This window comes from Amblyomma maculatum, chromosome 9 (assembly GCF_055883805.1).
Source record: "Amblyomma maculatum isolate TAMU_Amacu chromosome 9, ASM5588380v1, whole genome shotgun sequence".
In the NCBI taxonomy this organism is placed as follows: Eukaryota; Metazoa; Arthropoda; class Arachnida; order Ixodida; family Ixodidae; genus Amblyomma; species Amblyomma maculatum.
This window is the reverse complement of record NC_139352.1, coordinates 25880258-25901175: the sequence shown is the minus strand read 5'-3', so window position 1 is coordinate 25901175 and position 20918 is coordinate 25880258. Positions and strand designations below refer to the sequence as shown.

The following is a 20918-nucleotide window of genomic DNA, read 5'->3' as shown; positions in this document are numbered from 1 at the left end:
GAGTCATTTCTCAGACCCGTCTGCGCCCAAAAGACGAGCGCGTGACAAGTGACATCACAGAACAAGAGAAGAGCCTTGTTCGGAAAGCGGGACAGGGCGTCAACCACCCAAGTTTCACGTGCATCTGATAAGTCACACTTTTCTCTCTCTGCCCCCTTAACTCTTTTGCTTTCTGGAGTCATCGGCTTTTACAAGACCGAACACTCTGGCCGCAGGACTGGGGCCATTCCTCTCTGCCTCCACGTGCGCCTGGCAGGAAAGACTACACGCACCGTTACGCTCCCAGCAGGAGTACGAGGAGGTGGACAGGCATCGAGATTGATAGACCAGATAAAGCTCCCACTTCCTCGCTCCTAACCATGTACTCCCACCTACGCGGCGCGGTATACAGTTGGAGAGAAGCGGCCGACACACAACAAGCATCTTTCCGGTCCACCTCATACTCCGGCTCTCTTTCGATGCTCCGTTGTTCCTCCGTAAGTTTTGTTAACACATCCCTGCGTCCAAACACGTTCCTCGACCGCAAGGAGTCGCCCCTTATTACCCCGCTTCGCGCACAGGCTTTCTTCACGCTACAGCCGCCTCCTGCGCCAACGCATCGAATTCAGTATGCGCGTAACGTGCGCCGCATATGTGGCCACAATAACTGGGGGGACGTATAACACGGACGGAGGAGGGTGCTGTTTTTGATTCTCCTTCCCTCTTCATGTGTTGCTTCTCTAGATGCGGACATCTCACGGCGTAGCGGCTCTCAAGATATCTCCAGGATAAGAACGAGGAGGAACAGAAGGAGCGGAGAGACACCCGGAGTGGCGGCTGGGTTCAACCGGTTCAAGCGTGTCCCGGTGAAGGCAGGCGTAACGAAGTCGTGCCGGCGGCGTGATGGACGGCGGGTTGACGTCGCCGCGGCGTTGCGCGAAGAAGGGCCTCGCTTCCAGTTATATCCTCAGATGCAGCTGCGGTGATATGCGGCGAGATGAGCGCTATACTGCACGCACGCTATCAACCGGTGATCACAGGGGTGTCCGTTGCCGACCATTGGGAGAGATAGCACGCGCCGGCGCAGTTCTGTGCAGCTTTGGTATCTATATATGGCATCTGAACCGGCATCTAAAACAAGCTGGCGTCCGAAGTGGGATCTTTAACTGGCGCTTGAACCGGTGACTGGGTCAGCATCTGATCACGATTTTGAGGGTGCCGTTATCTAGTTGCCACATTCTAACGACGCGATCGTGTCCTTTTATGGTGTAGCTGGGAACGGCGGTCATACGATCGGTGACTGCCAGCCGTTTCGAGTGCACATTTATTTGCCTAGCGCGCACAGGGCGAGCTGGTGGTCGCAGATGCTCCACCAGGTGGCGAAGCACTTATCTAAACTATGTTTGTTGCTTCTCTTTCTCTCTTGTTAAGGTAATTCCTCCCGGAAACAGTTGCATTTCGAGTAAGGCTGCACCCGCGTCTGTATAACTGTCACCGCATTGTAACAGCACTCTCCCACACGCTGAAACGAACACGCAAAAAGGGAACAAAGCTTACTGCGCATACGCTGTGTGTCTGTCTGCAGGTCTAAGGAATGCGCACTGGACTGTCGACTGGCGCCAACCTATCACTACTATCGCAGTGCAGAGTGCAGAAAGAAGAGAGAACCGAGAACTGGGAGTGAATAGAGGAGCACCGCCGCTGCGTGCGCCGAAGTGCACCACGAAGGCTGCGGGAAAAAGGCCAGATGCAGCCGCGTCAGCTGTGCGTTAACCTCTCCCATATATATAGTGTTCTAAAGTCTTCGCAGTTCTTTCTGCAACCCTCTCTCTCTCTCTCTCTCTCTCTCTCTCTCTCTCTCTCTCTATATATATATATATATATATATATATATCACACACACACACACACACACACACACACACACACACACACACACACACACACACACACACACACACACACACACACACACACACACACACACACACACACACACACACACACACACACACACGCCGAAGTCTATAAAAGCGACACATGTTCCTGTCTCGACTTTTCCTTTCCGTATGGGCACCTCGCTACCTGGCCTTGACAAGGAGTGCGTCTTTATTCGAGCCCGCAGAGGATGCTAGCTATTTTTGCCGAGTGCGGAGGAAGATGCCGTGGCGCGTGCTTTATACCGTTCACACACAGCGGCGCGAACGCGAGAACGGGAAAGGTAGCAAACAACAACTGGTCAGAGGAAGAGCGGGACTGCAAAGAGAGGGATGTGAGTTCAATGAAACCGCCCATCCCATGTTATACTTTGATGTCAAACCTCGCTTCTGCAAATTCAAAAAATGTGAATAAGCTCTCATCTGTGTACTCATCCTTCGTTTATCTCTTCCCTCCCCTTTCCTGTTCTCGGAAGTGCGCAAACAAAAAGCCACTTACGCGGTATTGTGTAAAACTCTAGTGGTATTAAGCATGAATTCAGGGGAAGCATCTTCCTGCCCGAATACAACGGAGCTTATATATCACGTAACGCTGGTTGAATCTGACGCGGCATCCGTTCAAAAAACTGTGACGTGCCGAGCGTTTGCGATGAACCGATAAGTGACTCGCTAGTCACTGGTGAGAGCGTTCGGGTGCTGAAACCAAGAATGCGCGTTCAATCTTCGGCCACGTTTTCATCGAAGAAAAATGCGGAAAGCGTCCGTGCGATGTTAGTGCAGGCAGTCCGACGGAGTGCGGAACGAGATGCTAACACCCATGCTTTATTCTAGCCTGCTGATCGTCGATGGAGGAATGATCCCTGCAGCTGCCTGGTGACCCTACTAGGAAAACCCGCACAAAAGCTACCGGCGTGCATCACCTCAAGCAAGACAGACGGCATCCTTTATCTTATCGTCACGTGGTACCGCCGTTATCAAGGAGGGCGGTGACGAACTAAGGCTACTTAAGCGGCCTCGGATGTTCGACGGATCGCAGTCCGACGGAGTGCGGAACGAGATGCTAACACCCATGCTTTATTCTAGCCTGCTGATCGTCGATGGAGGAATGATCCCTGCAGCTGCCTGGTGACCCTACTAGGAAAACCCGCACAAAAGCTACCGGCGTGCATCACCTCAAGCAAGACAGACGGCATCCTTTATCTTATCGTCACGTGGTACCGCCGTTATCAAGGAGGGCGGTGACGAACTAAGGCTACTTAAGCGGCCTCGGATGTTCGACGGATCGCAGTCCGACGGAGTGCGGAACGAGATGCTAACACCCATGCTTTATTCTAGGTAAGCAATTTGTTTAATTTTGCAACTACCAAACTGATTGAATTCTGTTCACTTCGTCGGACTGCGATCAGCGTACTCTTTGCGTGTTCTGTTCGCGTGTGTCTGGTACAAGTGCTTTTTCTGCCATGTCTTCTAATACTATCGGTTTTTGTTGTGTTTGTTCAAAACTAGTGCCTGATGACAATGGCCTGAAGTGCAGTGACTGTAACAGTTCTTATCACTCTGGCAAGTGCTCTGGGGTTGCAAAGAAATCCCTGAAAACTCTGAAAAAATCTGGTTGGGTGTGCCAGACATGTATGTCGTCGAAGTCTGTACATCAGCGCGACACAGAAAATTCGGATACAGATAGTGAAGATGAAGGAAAGCAACCAACGCTGAATCAGCTCATGAAAGCTATCCGTTCATTAGATGAGAAGATTTCGAAAATCAGTTCCAGAGTTGATAAGCTAGACAAAGTTATACAGTCTCAGAGTCAGAAGAGTGATTCAGTGCTTGAACACATTGAGAAACAAGGACAGGTGATTACTGGAATTGAGGCTTCTATTGAACTTCTCGCTTCAAAGTATGAAGAAATGAAGGTGTCTGTGGCTTCGTATTCTGCTGAGGTGTCTGCATTAAAAGAGAGGTCAGGAGAGTTGGCGGGTTCTCTTGCGGAGCAGGCTAATACGCTGAGTTATCTTAGCACAGCCTTGAATAACCTAGAAGCCTACTCAAGGCGTAACAACATAGAAATCCATGGTCTCAAACCAGAGCAAAATGAGGACCTTGAGGTTACATTGAGGTCACTGGCTTGTAGGTTGGAAATTCCAGAGACCACACTTAAATCCGTAGAGGTTGCGCACCGACTATCTGCACAAAAGGACAGGATACCGGCTGTGCTAGTGAAATTTACTTCACATACTGCTCGTGAACTGTGGATAAATAAGCGCTACGCACTGAAGGATGAAGATGTGTACATTAATGAGAACCTACCTGCTCAGACAAAGAAGTTGCTGTGGCAAATTAAACAAGAAGCAAAGAAAAAATCATACAAATTTGTATGGCTGAAAAATGGGAAAATTTTTGTGAGGAAAGTTGAGGGCTCTGGAGCGATAAGAATTGAAAACCTATGTGATATTGATAAGCTCAAATAGCCATGACTGACGACTTCGATTCTTTTGACGACTGGAACACATATAGAAGTACTTTGTTTAACTCCCAAGCCAACGCTGCAGTAGATCTTGTCCATATCAACATAAGGAGCATCAAGAAGCACTGGAATTTATTAAATGTCTACCTGTCTGATTTGGCTAGGTACCTTGACATTGTGATTCTGACTGAAACTAATGTTCACCAGTATGAGTCTGACACGTTTATTCTTCCGGGTTTCCAATCTTTCTCTTATTGTCGTGACTCTGGTAGGGGTGGTGGTGTATTAGTATTTGTTAAAGAATGTTGGCACGTTGAAAGAGTATCCTGTGCTTTTACTGCGGCGGAGGTTGTGGCCCTTTCACTCACTTCCAAAGACGAGACATTTTTTGTGCTGGCAATATATCGCCCTCCTAACTCAATACTCGACGTATGTTTTTCTGAACTTACAGAATTGTTAAATCGACACAATCAAATTAATCTGATAATAGCGGGAGACCTTAATATTGACATTTCAGAAACAAGGAAGCCTGGTGTTGAGTGCTATTTAGACTTAGTTGCCTCATACGGAATAGAGAATGATTCGTAGTTATACTAGAGAAGAGGTAATGGGCACTAGACTTACTCAGTCGTGTATCGACCATATAGCAGTTAGACTCCCGAATTATGACGTTAACGCTGCAGTAATACGAAAAAAAGTGGCGGATCATTATTTCACTGTGCTTTGTGTGCTCAAGCACGATAGGGAAACGTCAAGTCAGACTGTTAGAACGATAAAAATTATCGATAACAATTGTTTGGACAACCTCGTTCAAACTTTTAACTGGAAGATACTGCTAACTCAAAGTCACGTTGATGCTTATAACTCTTTAGTAGCTAAGTTTGATGAGCTGTATGCCAGTTCCACAAAGGAGGTTAAAATCAGGTTAAGGAATCCTGAGAAGAAATGGATAACGAATGATATACTGAAATTATCTCATCAAAAAGACAAACTTTGGAGTGCGTATAAACAAGATGTCGGGAATCTAGCCTTGAAAGAGCAATACAGGGCACATCGTAATAAACTTACTGCTGCACTGAGGCTAGCAAAGAAGCAATATTTTTCTGCGGAATTTTCTAGGTGTAGCAAGAATAAAAGGAAAACCTGGAATCTATTAAATGGGTTATTAGGTAGACAGAAAAAACCTAATTTGGATGAGAATTTGCGTTGTACTTTCGGAGAAGTAGATTCTGCGATCGTTGCGAATTCTTTTAATGACGCGTTTCTATCATCCATTAGGGAGCTGAAAACGCGAACTAATGATTCTACCATCCCCTACCAAGGCAAGAAAACAATCAATTCGGCTGCGTTTCCACCTGTTGATGACGAAGAGTTGTGGAACCTTATTCTGACGCTACCAGATAGTAAACCACCAGGATACGATAGGATTAGGTTGCGTGATTTGCGGAGCAATTACTCCATACTTAAAGAAGTACTTTTACATATACTCAATGGTTGTTTTAATACAGGAGACATACCGCCAGGTCTTAAGATATCAGTTTTAAGACCAATTTACAAGTCGGGAAAAAAGTCGGATCCAACCAACTACAGACCGATTGCCATACTGCCGGTCATTAGCATCCTGATGGAAAAAATTGTCCACCAATATATGACATCTTTTTGTGAAAAGTATTCATGTTTGAGTACTACACAGTATGGTTTTCGTCGTAATATTGGTACGGTTGAGCTTCTCGAAGATTGCTGCGATTTTATCAATGGTAATTTGGATGAGAATTTATGTGTTTTTGGGTTATTTATGGATTTATCGAAAGCATTCGATACCGTAGAACACTCTGTTTTGTTAAAAAAATTGGAAAGTGTTGGATTCCGTGGTCCATATCAAAAATATTTTGCAAGCTATCTGTCTAATCGTAAACAAGTAGTAAAAATTAATGAATCATTTAGTACCTTTTCTGATATTCAGTACGGCGTACCACAAGGTTCTGTTTTGGGGCCCTTCTTGTTTAATATTTATGTAAACGATATGGTTGACTTAAAATTAAATGCAAGGTTATTTCAGTATGCTGATGATACGGCATTAGTAATATCCCATGAATCAAGCCCACAGGCACTGAAACTACTTCAGTACGATGTCAAAAAAATAGTAGATTGGTTTTCTGGAAATCAAATATACATAAACAAAAAGAAAACTGCGTTGATATGTTTCCGAAATCCGCACAAGAATGTTGATCTTTCCGCGTCGATTCTTTTGCATGGTAGTGACTGTGCCAATTGTGACTGTTCGCTGCTGCCCTACTCGAACAGTGTTAAATATCTCGGCCTGTATCTTGATTCTAATATGTGTTGGTCGTCTCAAATTGACCACTTATTAAAGCGAATGCGTTCCCTTTCTGTGCAGCTGTATCGTATAAAATACACTGCACCTGTAAAGTTGCGTCAGACTGTGTATAAATCTTTGGGAGAATCTATGCTTAGATACGGCATTTCTGTCTACGGATCATGTGCGCCCTGTAAGATTAGGAAGGTTGATAAGTTGTTGTGCAGAATCTCCACTAATTTGCTGTATGGAACTGCTTATGAGAAGGCTGACTACAACACCAGGATGGCTGAAGCAGGTGTTAGTCCCCTGCATGACTTGTACGTGCAAGTGGTAATTCTAAGAAACTACTTTTCAAACCAGTTCAAACAACCAGATAAAAAACCAGAGTCCCTTAGGCACATAGCACGTTACAAGGTACCAAGGGTTTATACCAATTATGGCAAAAAAACACGACAGTTTTATATTCCTTACTATTTTAACAAACTACCAGCACATGTGTTGGGTTGCGATTCTATGAAGGCTACTAAATCTGCACTGAAAGCGTGGATTGCAGGTCGCGAAGAAAGCTATCAAGCTTCTTTGTAATTTATGTTCGTTTTTTTTTTTTTTTCTTTTTTGCCGATTTCATTACGTTTATTGACTACAGGTTTGAGTGTCTTTTAGCTATTGATTGTACTGAGAAAACTATATATGCATTGTACCAGTTTTTGTTTGTTTTTCTTTTTTGACTGACTGTGTACTATCAGCGTTTTTATATTGAATGCATACCGCTGTGACTGCCGTTGCCCGCCCACAAGCGCTTGCGCTTCTGCGGGCACCCGATATTTTTTGCATGTATATTTCTCGCAATAAAGTTCATGTATGTATGTATGTATGTATGTATGTTAAAGAACCCCAGGTGGTCGAAATTTATCTGGGGTACTCATAGCGCTAGACTTGGCTGCCCATGGACAAAGCCCGGCCAGACAGCAGTCACGCGCCAAGCGGCCGACGGGCCACACACCCTTCGGCAAACAGTTCACTGCGGGAATCCGCCGACCATCGCAAAGCCCGTCTTCGAGGGTAGCCGTTCTGCATGTGCGCCGCCCAACACGATATTGATACCTATGACAATTGTTACCGGAAATCAACCGACCTAGCTCCAACAGTACGGGCCGAACTCCGAATCTCCAGGAGATTTGAACCGTTCACGCATGTCGTTACACAGAACGACTTTTCAATTGACACTCAACTTGTGCAGTCGAAGAGATATACGGTGCGTTTAGAAGGGCTATCTGACTGTATGACTATATAACATCGGACAAGCCTCCATGTGCTTGCCCATACATTTTGGCTTCTAGCTTCCAGTGGGTTTGGTAGCGCTTCTGTACTCTTACAGAATATACTTGAAACGCTTCGCCGTTGTTTGTTGATACTGCTTAACAACTTACAACAATAAGTATAGCTTGATTCACTCATAAATAAAAAGTCTTGAAGCGTATCAAATGCACAGGTGTCCAAGCATAGGAAATAACTAAACGCGAGTCACCATGCAGTGGCATGCCATATTATGAATTACAGTGACGACCACCTTTTCAGCAAGAAGGCCAGAAAAATGGCTTCACCCGCGAACGTATGACCGCTCGTGGGGTCATGTCTTGCGAGCTCTGGCGGTCAAGGCAACCTCTAACGTTCGTAATATCCAACCTCCTATGGTCTCGGCAGCTAGCAAGCGTGCCCCATAAAAGAAGCGCACTGGGTTCTCGTTATTTCGAACTTCCCGTTTAATCGAACCAAAATTACAGCAGCTCGCACATTGTCCAGTCGATTCGGGTGTACAGTGGTTCCCTTGGGGAACCACTGACCCACGCGCGGGTGGACCTGGCTCGCGTCTTCTATAGCATCCCCTTCCTCCTTACGTCGTCGCATAGGCGCATTTTCATCCGCCCACGGGCTCTCCTCCTTTGCCGCATCGTGACCGGTTTGAGCGAAAAAGGCCGCTATCTTTTATTTATTTGTTTTTCAGGAGTGGCCGTGCCAGAATACCCCTCCCTTCCTGGACGCGCACATGCCTGTCGCCGCGGGCGTCATATGCGTATATATATATATATATATATATTATATACACACACGCGAGCTCTGGCCTGATCTCTGACTCACCGGTGGCATGTGAGTATGTATAGGTAAATTGCGATGCGCGCCCATCGCCGAGAAACATGCCAAGGAGAGCCGTTCCTTGTTCATTTTCTCTCTCTTTTTTTTTTTTTTTTTTCACTGATGTTGATAGGTCGGCCGATGCTCCTGGGTTCGGATTTAGCAACGCAAAGCTGACCGAAAAAAAGTATGCACAAATAAAAGGACAAGTCACCTCCTTGTTCGCATAGGATCGCTCAGCCTTTCGGAGGTCGAAAAAACAAAATACGCATACAGCGTGCATATAAACGATGACCCGCCATCAACAACGGAGTATATGGGAGAAGTATATGTACACACACGCGGATGCCTCGTTTTACGGGCCTCCTTCGTGCACCTTAAAATAGAGAGGTGCCCGTGGTATGCATGCGGCAATAACCGCATACATTTGACAGGCTAAGTTTGTCCGTACCTGCTAAGTGCGCGCGAACAGCATTGGAGTGTGATACAAGGCTCTTATAGCAGGGCGACCGTTGCATTCACGCTAATGACATGGCACGAGAGTGGGCGTCGAATTGCGGGGTCACCGTTAATGACCTCGGCTAGCATCCTACAGCTGCATGCGGGACTTGAAGTGCAGAACACGTTTACGAGTTATGTAGTACGTTCACACCAAAGCACCCGCACAGTGCCGACAAATCTCGACTCCGTACGAGCCGTTCGAAGCGAAGCAATTCGATGCACTAAAGCCAGCGTATACTGTACACATTGTACTGCAAGATATCGGCATCCGTTGAAACGCAGTCGTCTACTTGATTTCTAGGAAAGAGCACGTAACTATTTCACAACAAGGACTGCACGTAACAAAGCAACTCCGTACAGGTTTCTCTGCTACGCCGATTAAAATCTCCTACGACCGCGTCTGTCCTGAATGCCAGCTTGCCCTGCTGGATGTATGGTGTGAACTCGTTAAAGTTACTTCTGTCGAAACGCACAAACACTAGCTTATTCGTTACAACCCCTCCCTTCCACGCGAAACCAGAACGTCTGGCCGCGGATGTGTTTCCGCTCATGCCATGCGTATAGTGAAACCAACGGGCTCCTGACGTAAGATTCAAGCCTATAGAAGCCCTGAAGGTCCGCAACTATATATTACCTTTGCGGTGGCCTTTTTTTTTTTTTTTCTCAGATTACTGTTTCCATCGTCATTAAAGCCTGAGAAAGCAGCGCGACACGATGTCACAGCACTCTGGCATCAGACTCACGTTCACATGGTCGTTGACATGCTTCTCATCCCGGTCCAGGAGGTTGAGACCGATGGTAAGCGTCTCTACGCACGACGGGGACCGCTTGTGCGCCGTCTTCTTCTCCTTCTTCTCTTTCTTCTCCTTCTTCTTGTCCTTGCCCTTCTTGTCCTTCTTGGAGGTGCCCTCGGCGTCCGACTCGCCGCCCTCCTTGCCTCCGGCGTCGGAGCCCGGTTCGGCCGTGGCCGCGTTCGAGTCCTCGCCCTTGGATCCGGAGTCGGTGCCCTTTACCTCCAGCTCGATTTTCTCCTTGGCGTCCTCCACCTTGACGTCGCCGCCACCCACGTCCTCGAGCAGCGGAAGCGTGGACTCGTTCAGGTTGGCCCGCGAGCCGGACCGGGAGCTCTTATCTTTGGACTCCATGTCGCGTTCAGCTGCCTCTGCACGTCTGTGCTGTGCTTAACGGTCGGGAGTTTCGTCGGCTGATCCCCACTGGGTTTCTGAGGGTGGATGTACCTGTGCAACAAAGAACGAGAGAGAGAGCTTGAGCACACTTGAACGAGAGAGCAAACTCTCTTTCATCGCTTTTCGAAGCGTTGAAGTTCGAGCAGATGTATATTAGTGTCAAGATGGCCAATCTGATAAATGGTTACAGGTGAGCCGAGCTCGTGCACGTTAATTCGTACTCATCATTCCGTTATAGCATTGTCTCTGTCCTTCAAGCACAAGAAAAGTCCGCCGTTTGCGGGGACATCCAGTGAGGCCATGTTCTAATGTTTGTAATAAGTAGACTGCATGAAAAAGCTGCGATTTTGCGAAAAATCTATCCCGTTTCGCTTCCTCTCTGGGTTTCAATGTTATCGCGCACTGCGGGAGATAAACAACCAATATGAGGCGGTTGAGAAAGGTCGCATTGTCATGTATACCGCATCTCTCTGCAACAAGGTGAAACGTCATTAAAACTGCCTTCTTTTATGATCATGCTGCCCTTCGGCACGCTGCACCGACACTACAATGACATAAGTGCTATATTTGTGGCATGCTCAAGTGACTTTCTTTGCCAAAAAAAGAGGGAGAAATATTTACGTCGTGCGATATAATGAATTCCAGTGAGCCGATTACCCTTTCCTTCAAGTATGAAGTGCGCCAAGGACTCGCTAAAATATGGTCGTCCAACGCTCACATTGGCGAGCACTGAAGCGTTCGTCGTATGTATGAATCATCAGCCTAGAAGTAGAACATGTTCCTTTCCCAATGTCTTCTTCAGTTAAGTGCGGCAACCAGCAGATTTCCACAGCTCGCCTGGCTCTTGACGATCCTCAATTGCGTTTTCCGCACTTCTGTACCAACTCTGACACTTAAATGATCACCCCCTCGGTCCATTTCCGCCGTCAACAAGGTGTACGCAGACAATTAAACCGACTCAGCAGGCTCGTCCGTCGCCACTTTGAGCTCTTCTTGGCCAACACAGCAGCAGCGTAAAACTGTACCGACACATTCGCCAACACGATCCCTTGCTTAACCGGAACGCAGGAAACCGCGACGCTCGCGTCCGTCTCCGGCGATTTCGAAAAAAGAAAGGTCCGTTCAACTCTGCGAAGTGGACTTCTCCTTTGCAGCGCCGGCACCCTGCCACTCGGCGAGGATGCATGCTCAGAGAGCGTATAGCGCTGCCAGCTATGCTCGCGAGAGGCGAAGACCCTGAGGACGGGGAGTGGCCGTGCGCAGATGCGACGACGACTCGTGCTCAACAGGCGTACATCCGGCGCGAACAGCGTTGAGTGCAGTACGTATACCGCATTCGCGCGATCGTAGTTCGACGCGAAGACTGTTTTCGCCTTTCTATCCACACCGACGAAAATGGCTGTGAAAAAGCTGAGAAAAAATTGATCAATTGTTTAACAAAATAACTATATTGTATCGGTCTATGCCTTTCCGTGAAGGCCGCAGGTAGGATGAGGTGGTTTTATAAAAACACGCACACTATTGGTTTCGCAGCTTTGGTGGGCTTCGAACCTTGCCCGAAAGCTGAATTCAAGTGTGCAATTTCCAAACTATATAGCCAGAAAAAAAAAAATATACTTTATTGTTCCACGCAGTCTAACTCGGTAGCTAGCTAGTAAATTTAACAATAAGAGTTAGAAGAGCAAAAAACACCACTTGTTTGGATCTATTTGTGCCCCGCCGGGGTGGTGCAGTGGTAAGACGCCCGACTACTGTCCGGAGTGCTCGGGTTCGAACCCGACCTCGGCGGCTGCGTTTCGATGGAGGCGAAACGAAGTGGCGTCCGTGTGCTGTGCGATGTCAGCGCACGTAAGATCCCCAGGTGGTCGAAATTACTCCGTAACCCTCCACTACGGCTCCTCTTTCTCTCTTTCCACTTTCACACCCACCTTCCTCCCTACCCTTACGGCGCGGTTCAGGTGTCCACAGAAACAAGTGTGACAGATACTGTGCCTTTCCCTTCCTGTGAACCAACCAACCAACCTTTTTGCAAGTTAAACGCAATGGCGGCTGTAATCGGGTTGCAACATGTGGTCTTCCGGTGCAAAGGCGGTGATAGTTGGGTGAATGCGCAGTTCCGTTCGTATACGGTTCCCTAAAAGGAAAGACACTCAAAGAAGTATATAGGAGCGTTAAACAGAAGCAGAGAACCAATAAATGCTGTAACATGTAATGCCATTAAGGCTATGCGCAGAAAAGCGCTCGTCCTGTCGTTGCCTCTGTTTTTTTTGTGTGTTGTCTTTTCTGCGCATAGCCTTAATGGCATTACATGATTCAAGCCAACTAGCCCGACAACAACTCTTGTTGAAATGCTGTAAGAAAAAAAAATACAGAACACTTTTTTTTTCTTCTTCAATGAAGACAACATTGTGCCCTTGGTTAACGAAGCGTGTCTGTGGTCTAAACTAATCCGAAGATCTGAACTAGGCGCCGTCTCACCATATATTGCCTCGGCCCGTAAACATCTCTTATCACAACCGCAGCTCGTTCACTTAGTTTTAGCTAAAATTTCAAATGGCGTTTGTCATCCGCCCCACACATATTGTGCCATACATGTCGCACGCGCCGGCGCTGTTGACTCAAGACTTAAGTGCGCGCAAGGGAGTCTCCTCGTCATTAGCGGCGAGAGGGCGCGCGCCGAGCGGTTTCGAACACGTGTGGCGCGCAGTTTCGCAGCCGTCGCTGATTGGCCCATTATGGGAGAGGCGACGGCAATTAGGATTAATGGGGCCGCTTTCGCCCGACACGTCGCGTGTTTGTGTAGTACGTGGCCCGACCACGACGTGGCACGAGGTTGGCCGCGCGTTGTGACAACGATCGGCCGACGCCTGAAGAGAGGCCCGCTAAGGCCAGCTGGCTCGAGCACGTGCCATACGCGATGACGAACGGTTGATGAGTGGGCAGTTGTTAGAGAGGGCCTCACATCACCAAGCTAGTCATTTATGAACGTTCTCTCGGAAAAGAGGCATACTAAACGAAAAGGTAATGCATGCAAGTGACGTTTCCGCTGTTACGGCACCCGATATTCAAGCAAGCAGACTGAATATCGATGCCTCTGGAGCTGGGATGGATGAAATTAGGTAAAAACAACAGCGCTGGTTAGCATTAACGATGCGACGCAGAATGTCAGTTTTGTCAAAATCAAGCTGAAAAGTGCGCAAATTATATATATATTTTTTTCACACAGTATAGCTGGCAAATAATTTGTTAATTCATAAGCGTCTATTGACGCGGATACAAAAAAGGAGATGAATATATCATAATGCTGTATTGGGCCTCCTGTACACAGGAGGCTCAGGAGAAGAATTCTTTCCCTCCGTTCCCGCACCTAGGAGGCCAAAGCGAAACGAAGGTTACAGTAACACTGCATAACCGCGGGGTTGTAAGTGGCTTCTTATATAAAAAAAGAACAACTAAACAATCTACAAAGTTGCTCCAATATGTCACTAATCTGCGTTCTTTACAAGGCAACGTTTAATACACCAAACATGTCTCTCTCTGCCTTTCTCCGCGACGCAGTGTATGCAGTAGTAGTAGTAGTAGTAGTAGTAGTAGTAGTAGTAGTAGTAGTAGTAGTAGTAGTAGTAGTAGTAGTAGTAGTAGTAGTAGTAGTAGTAGTAGTAGTAGTAGTAGTAGTAGTAGTAGTAGTAGTAGTAGTAGTAGTAGTAGTAGTAGTAGTAGTAGTAGTAGTAGTAGTAGTAGTAGTAGTAGTAGTAGTAGTAGTAGTAGTAGTAGTAGTAGTAGTAGTAGTAGTAGTAGTAGTAGTAGTAGTAGTAGTAGTAGTAGTAGTAGTAGTAGTAGTAGTAGTAGTAGTAGTAGTAGTAGTAGTAGTAGTAGTAGTAGTAGTAGTAGTAGTAGTAGTAGTAGTAGTAGTAGTAGTAGTAGTAGTAGTAGTAGTAGTAGTAGTAGTAGTAGTAGTAGTAGTAGTAGTAGTAGTAGTGGTAGTGGTAGTGGTAGTGGTAGTGGTAGTGGTAGTGGTAGTGGTAGTGGTAGTGGTAGTGGTAGTGGTAGTGGTAGTGGTAGTGGTAGTGGTAGTGGTAGTGGTAGTAGTGGTGGTAGTAGTGGTGGTGGTGGTAGTAGTGGTGGTAGTAGTGGTAGTAGTAGTAGTGGTGGTGGTAGTAGTGGTGGTAGTAGTGGTAGTAGTAGTAGTGGTGGTAGTAGTGGTAGTAGTAGTAGTGGTGGTAGTAGTGGTAGTAGTAGTAGTGGTGGTGGTGGTAGTAGTAGTAGTGGTGGTGGTGGTAGTAGTAGTAGTGGTGGTGGTGGTAGTAGTAGTAGTGGTGGTGGTGGTAGTAGTAGTAGTGGTGGTGGTGGTAGTAGTAGTAGTGGTGGTGGTGGTAGTAGTAGTAGTGGTGGTGGTGGTAGTAGTAGTAGTGGTGGTGGTGGTAGTAGTAGTAGTGGTGGTGGTGGTAGTAGTAGTAGTGGTGGTGGTGGTAGTAGTAGTAGTAGTAGTAGTAGTAGTAGTAGTAGTAGTAGTAGTAGTAGTAGTAGTAGTAGTAGTAGTAGTAGTAGTAGTAGTAGTAGTAGTAAAAAAGCGCATGTGTGTAAGAACCGAAAAGTGCGCTTTCCTGCCGAATCTGCACCACTGTTTATGATTACCGCATACAGACAGAAAGAAGCAAACAAAAGTTGTTGAGTGCGTCAATAGCTATTGACTACATATTTCCGCACGCGTCGATGGTAGCACGTACAGGGGATCAAACGCCACCATTGCAACAACGCCTTTATTTGTTTTTCTATTCAGTTCTTCATGGCAATAGCTGCATGCTCATTGAACTGCCTCTATTTTCATAGCTGCCACTGTTTTCATTAAAAAAAAAAAAGAACACGCGACAAAAAATCGCCTTTTATTGTCTATCACGTACATACATACATTCCTATTGCACGAGTAGAATGGGACGGCCGAACGGGCACGGTGGCCTTGGAAAGAAGGAAGTCATAAAGATTAGCGCGTTAACATCGCAGGTTAACACACACACACACACACACACACACACACACACACACACACACACACACACACACACACACACACACACACACACACACACACACACACACACACACACACACACACACACACACACACACACACACACACACACACACACACACACACACACACACACACACACACACACACACAGCAGGACGCGCCTCGTGCTGAATAGCGCGTACTGGCATACCACAGCATGTTGCCAAACGAACGCCAAGGCCACACGTCCCCTACCGTAGCCGCCCGCAACACAAGCCCCCTCCGCCAGCACAACCACTCCACGAAGAACTGCGGCGAGACGGCGATATAGGGCACAGCACCACTACAGTGCCCAAACAAAGCCCCGTCCATCACGATGCTGCGGAAACAATGCCTGCGAGACCGTGTACTACTGCACCTCTATAAGTATCGCAACTGCCCCGTCTCCACGTAACAAGCTGCGCAGGACATATGCATATCAGAAGTCCGTATTATATAATTTTTCTTTGCCGTCTATATCGTTTTTATCCTCCATTGCACCTGCTGACTGATGTCAGTGATAACGAAAGTGTGGCGCCTTGTTAGTCAAGGACAAATGGTACAAAGTATAAAAACGACAATAGCTGCCACTACAAAATACGAGCCTCATTTTGTATTGGTTATATTCGAAATCGTTTTTCTTTTTGTTTCCCGTTCCATGGATAGGTGACTACCATGGCGTCCTGGTAAATATGCTGTTGCCTGCTTCGACGTGCTGATCAATCGACAAGTCTTCTGGTGGTAAGGTCAGGACAACGACTTCTGTCAGTGAGAATAAAACAATTACTTGAGTGACATCCTCTATACCTCGCATTTCCAACGCTCATCATTGGCCTCTTTAAACGAACAACTGAGACAATAAATAAATAAATAAATAAATAAATAAGTGAGACTGGTTGCTGTTTAGAAAGATATGACACATACCCACTATGGTGGATGGGTCAGGAATTGGTGCAGGCCTACACGGTTGACCGACTCACCTAGAGTAAGGTATGGCACATAAAAAAAGATACAGGAAAAAAAGAGTTTGACGCGGCAGAAAGAGAAACTGAATCTGACATTTATAAGATCTGAAGATAAGAAATAAAACATCTCTTCATCCTCCTTGGTTTCTAACAGACCTGCTTCAAGGCGTAGTAGGACGCGAGTGAGCTGTCCGGCGGCGCGCATTGCTCGCTTTTGCACCTTTTCCCGCGCGCCCTTTCCTCCGGTTTTCCCAGTGTGAAAAGTTCCGGCAGGCTCAAGTTTTCTTCTCGATCGCCTTTGCAGTACCGCACCGAAGTGAAAATAAACGAGAGAAAATACCCACATGGCGTGCCGCCGCTCATGCAGCATATCTCGCCCGTGTTTGGGACAAGCTGTCGCTCCCAAGAAGAGATGAACGGTCGACCACACAGCCTCAGCACTGAACCCCGCCCCCCTTCCCCACAACACAGCTGTGTTCGGCGGTGCAAAGATGCGTGCAAAACATTCGTCCCCACAGCGGCGACAGGAAAAGGAATGCTAGGCAGCGGAAGCTGCCCCCGTCACACACGCTGCTGCTAAAGTTTAAATAAATAAATACATGTGGAAGAATGAAAAAGAAAGAAAAAAAAAAAAGACGGCGCACGACTTGGCGCTAAGGGGGTTCCGCTCGAGGAGAGAGGCAGCTGGTGCTACAACGATTCCTCTCCCCCTCACTGTCTATACCACTTGTTCTGCGCATTATATTTTCACGCTTCCCATGCAGCTGCGCTAGGAGTAGGACGATGCCTGTTGACAGAATGATACGACCTCGGCACCAGAGAGGGAGCAGCGGCTTCTTTTGCGAATGCCGGCCACTGAGCAGCGCTCACTAATTGCCCCCTACTCTATCTCGACAGAGAGGGAGAGGGCATAGCCCATATGTGGTTACAAGTGCAAGCGGGTGGTTTACAATACGGGCGAGGCGAGTGTTATGACGCGCATGTCTCTTCCATTCTGCGAAGAAACTAAAGCGGGAACCCAACCGTCAACTATGGGAAGGTATATCGAGCTCGTGCCTTTCCGTCAGATGGATGGAATATTGGAGCGCTCCTTCGAAACGGGGTGGTATCAGTAGCTATCATGCTCGTTTTTCTCCTTATATCTTAATTATTGTTTTAGATTGGTTAACTATACCATCATTCTGTTTATTGAATTTTTGTTTCTACATTACTAACATTATGTCATTTCTCTGCTTTTAAGCCACCAATCTTCCAGTCATTTTTTGCTAGCTTCCACCGCCGGTTTATTCGCCCAGCCACTGGCATCTCTAAACCCCAGAGCTTCAGGAAAAGTGACTGCGCCTGCATCAACTTCTGGATGGATACCATTACATTCGAGTATAATATGGTCAATTGTTTCACTGGAGTTACCACATACAGCACATGCGTCATCTTCATTGTTAAATTTCTTTTTGTAGCTGCGTATTCTAAGGCACCCTGATCTATAGCTTCAAAAAGTAGGGCGCTGCCTCTTGAGTTATCAAAGAAAGCTTCCTTCCTGATCTGCCTTCTCCACTTTCGGTATAATTTCACACTTTTTCTTTTCCATCGAATTTATCCAATTTTTACCTTCTGTGTTTTCACCTATTGCTTAACGCCCTGCCGGGGTGGTGCAGTGGTAAGACGCCCGACTACTGTCCGGAGTTCCCGGGTTCGAACCCGACCTCGGCGGCTGCGTTTCGATGGAGGCGAAACGAAGTGGCGTCCGTGTGCTGTGCGATGTCAGCGCACGTTAAAGAACCCCAGGTGGTCGAAATTTCCGGAGTCCTCCACTACGGCGTCTCTCATAGCCTGAGTCGCTTTGGGACGTTAAACCCCCCAAACCAACCAACCAACCAACCTATTGCTTAACGCTCTTTATTTCTCCGTCCTTGTGACTAACATACTTACTAGTTAGTTTCCTAGTTCTTTTCCTCCATTGTGAGTCAACGCTTTTTAAGTAGGTATTTAAATACATTAGCTGCCCATCTGTTACTGTCCAGTTTCCTCAGACGTTCCTCATATAATATTTTTCCGGTAAAATATTACCGCGCGTGGTGGCGTTCACCTGAGAATCGAAACTCGCTTAGTGGTGGTAGTTGTAGCAGCAGCAGTAAGGGACACTATACATCAGACCAGAAAAATATTTCGCTTGTCGCGCGAGCACGAGCTGAGCTTCGCCAGGCGAAGTATAACCTAAATATCTTAGAATAATACAGGGCAGTGTAGAGGGAGGCAGCTGCACAGGAGTGGGCCCCCTGTGATCTATCGAACTGTCTCTGCGAACAAGTTAATACTTTTCAGGTCTGTTTTCGTTATGCCGACTCAGTATGATTTGTACCCCTAAAGGATATTCAATGAATTTCGAGAGAGGGACGAGACTGCACTTACAAAGACAAATGCAACAAATGTCGCAACAAAAACACGACCTTATGAAGGTTTTGGATCTATAGTAGCTGAGCGCTGTTAATCAGTCAAAGCTCGCAGCAGGTAGACCTGAATTTCCTGCTCGATGATTATGCACCGCGCAATACACGTCGAAGAAACAAGAAGAAAAAGTTAATGCATGTTACTGTTATGTTCGGTCCTTTCTGCTTCCTTTTCACTGCTGTATTATTCCCCACGTTCATTTTACGCCATGAGTTTAGTTTGTACAGAGAAGTTCGAGCTCAAGTCGCGTTACTAATGTGAGACGCCTTCATCGCTCCCTCGTCCATAAATTTATTTCGAGAAATTGCTCTAGGCCTGCGTCCATCGCTTCCCGTAAAAAGCTCTCTCGGCGAACACGCGCCTATCGACACTTGGCCTCCATATATAATTTCCACCAGAAACACACAAGCGAACCTCTTGTTCTTTGCGCCTGCTTTTCAGAACGTGGGCGGTCCGAACCGCGCGAGTGGACTAGCCGCGCGTGACCGTAAATCACGGGGAGAGCCGATTTTCGGGCGTCGTACCCGTTCGCTTCCCAGAGACTGCATATATATATAAGGGGAGCAGGGGAGAGAGAAAGAGAGAGAGAGAGAGAGAGAGAGGGGGGGGGGGGGGGGGGGTCTAGCGTGGGCATTCCGTTCACCGCCCTGCCCCAGTACGGTCCCAAACGAACGCACATGCAGATATTCGCACTCGCTGGCAAAGCTCCAACGATGAGAGGCGGACCGAGGGCAACCGCGTCCATCCGGGATTTTACGAGTGAAACAGATGCCCCGTGCACTCCTCCCAAGCGGAGCACGGGGAATGGAAATGACAGGACTGTCGGTGAAGACAGTTCGAAGAAGTCGGCAAACTTCCGCCTCGCGTAAAATCTTGGCGGGTGGTTTCGCAGACATGTAGGGCGCAGTCAAGATTCAAGAAGGACCGGTGAAAGAAACTATGGTCAGTCACTTTATAATCCATAACACGTCCAAGACAGCCAAAGCAAAGGAAGAATAAACAGATCGCGAGACGAAACAAAGGCTTCCGGCATCACTGGCTCGAAAAGTGCATTTCAAGGCGTCTTCGTTTGCATTGTGCGTGGACAGGAAGTTGGTCGAGCGAGAATGAGAAGAAACCCTGGAAAGATAAGAACAATGGCACTTCGACTTCCGAGTTTACAAGGACGCGCTAATTAACATACTCAAGTCAACGCTTGCGTACAGTACCACAAGCGGAGTTTGATGTCACTGCAGGGGGGAAAATCGAGTCAATCGCTTCCCCATTGCAAAAACCGTGCGGTATATAAGAAATTATTTTTCCAAATGGGAGGAAATTTGGCTCTTACGAGACGGCGCTAAATTTTGATATTTGACTGTTTTTCCCTCCCGAGCGTCAAATAACTAACAGCAACGTTTGTACCGCATCAATGCTCATCACAGTAGAAACAAAGTACAAAGGAAAATATCACTAAAAACTAGAGTAAAACAACTTCTGTCCTGCGTCGTCAGCTGCTGGGTAGGTTTAGAATGGGTGGGTATTTTTTGTTGTTGTCATTGTTGTTATTCCCGCATACACCGGTGTTACACAGACTCGACCATCGGAGCCCCACGATTATGCTCGGTTACAAAGGCAATAGTGAACACAAAGAAGTGCTGCACTTAATGACCGTTAAAGCTCGCTAAATGAAATCGCACATATAACCTAAAGTTTGATTCTCCACTGATAGCGTTGAGGCACTGTGCACTACAGAGTACACGTGATTGCGTTTTCTAGGCGTACGTATAACTCTCCAATGTGACCGATGTGCTCCCGACCTGTCAGGTTAAAAAAAGTCGACAAAATTACGAAGCACCTGCACCTGTTTGTGTATATATATATATATATATATATATATATATATATATATATATATATATATATATACCGGGTGTCCCAGCTAACTTGAACTAAGG

General features: G+C 46.9%; 1 protein-coding gene across 1 annotated transcript in view; it reads right to left on the bottom strand.

The window, feature by feature from the left end:
* The window catches only part of LOC146178607 (uncharacterized), a 106552-nt gene that overhangs the window by 57858 nt on the left and 27776 nt on the right, over positions 1–20918 (bottom strand). Inside the window, exon 2 of the mRNA XM_084578406.1 lies at positions 10078–10572. Coding sequence (XP_084434532.1) covers positions 10078–10479 — 402 coding nt within the window. The 5' untranslated portion in view covers positions 10480–10572. The remainder of the gene's footprint in view (positions 1–10077; positions 10573–20918) is intronic.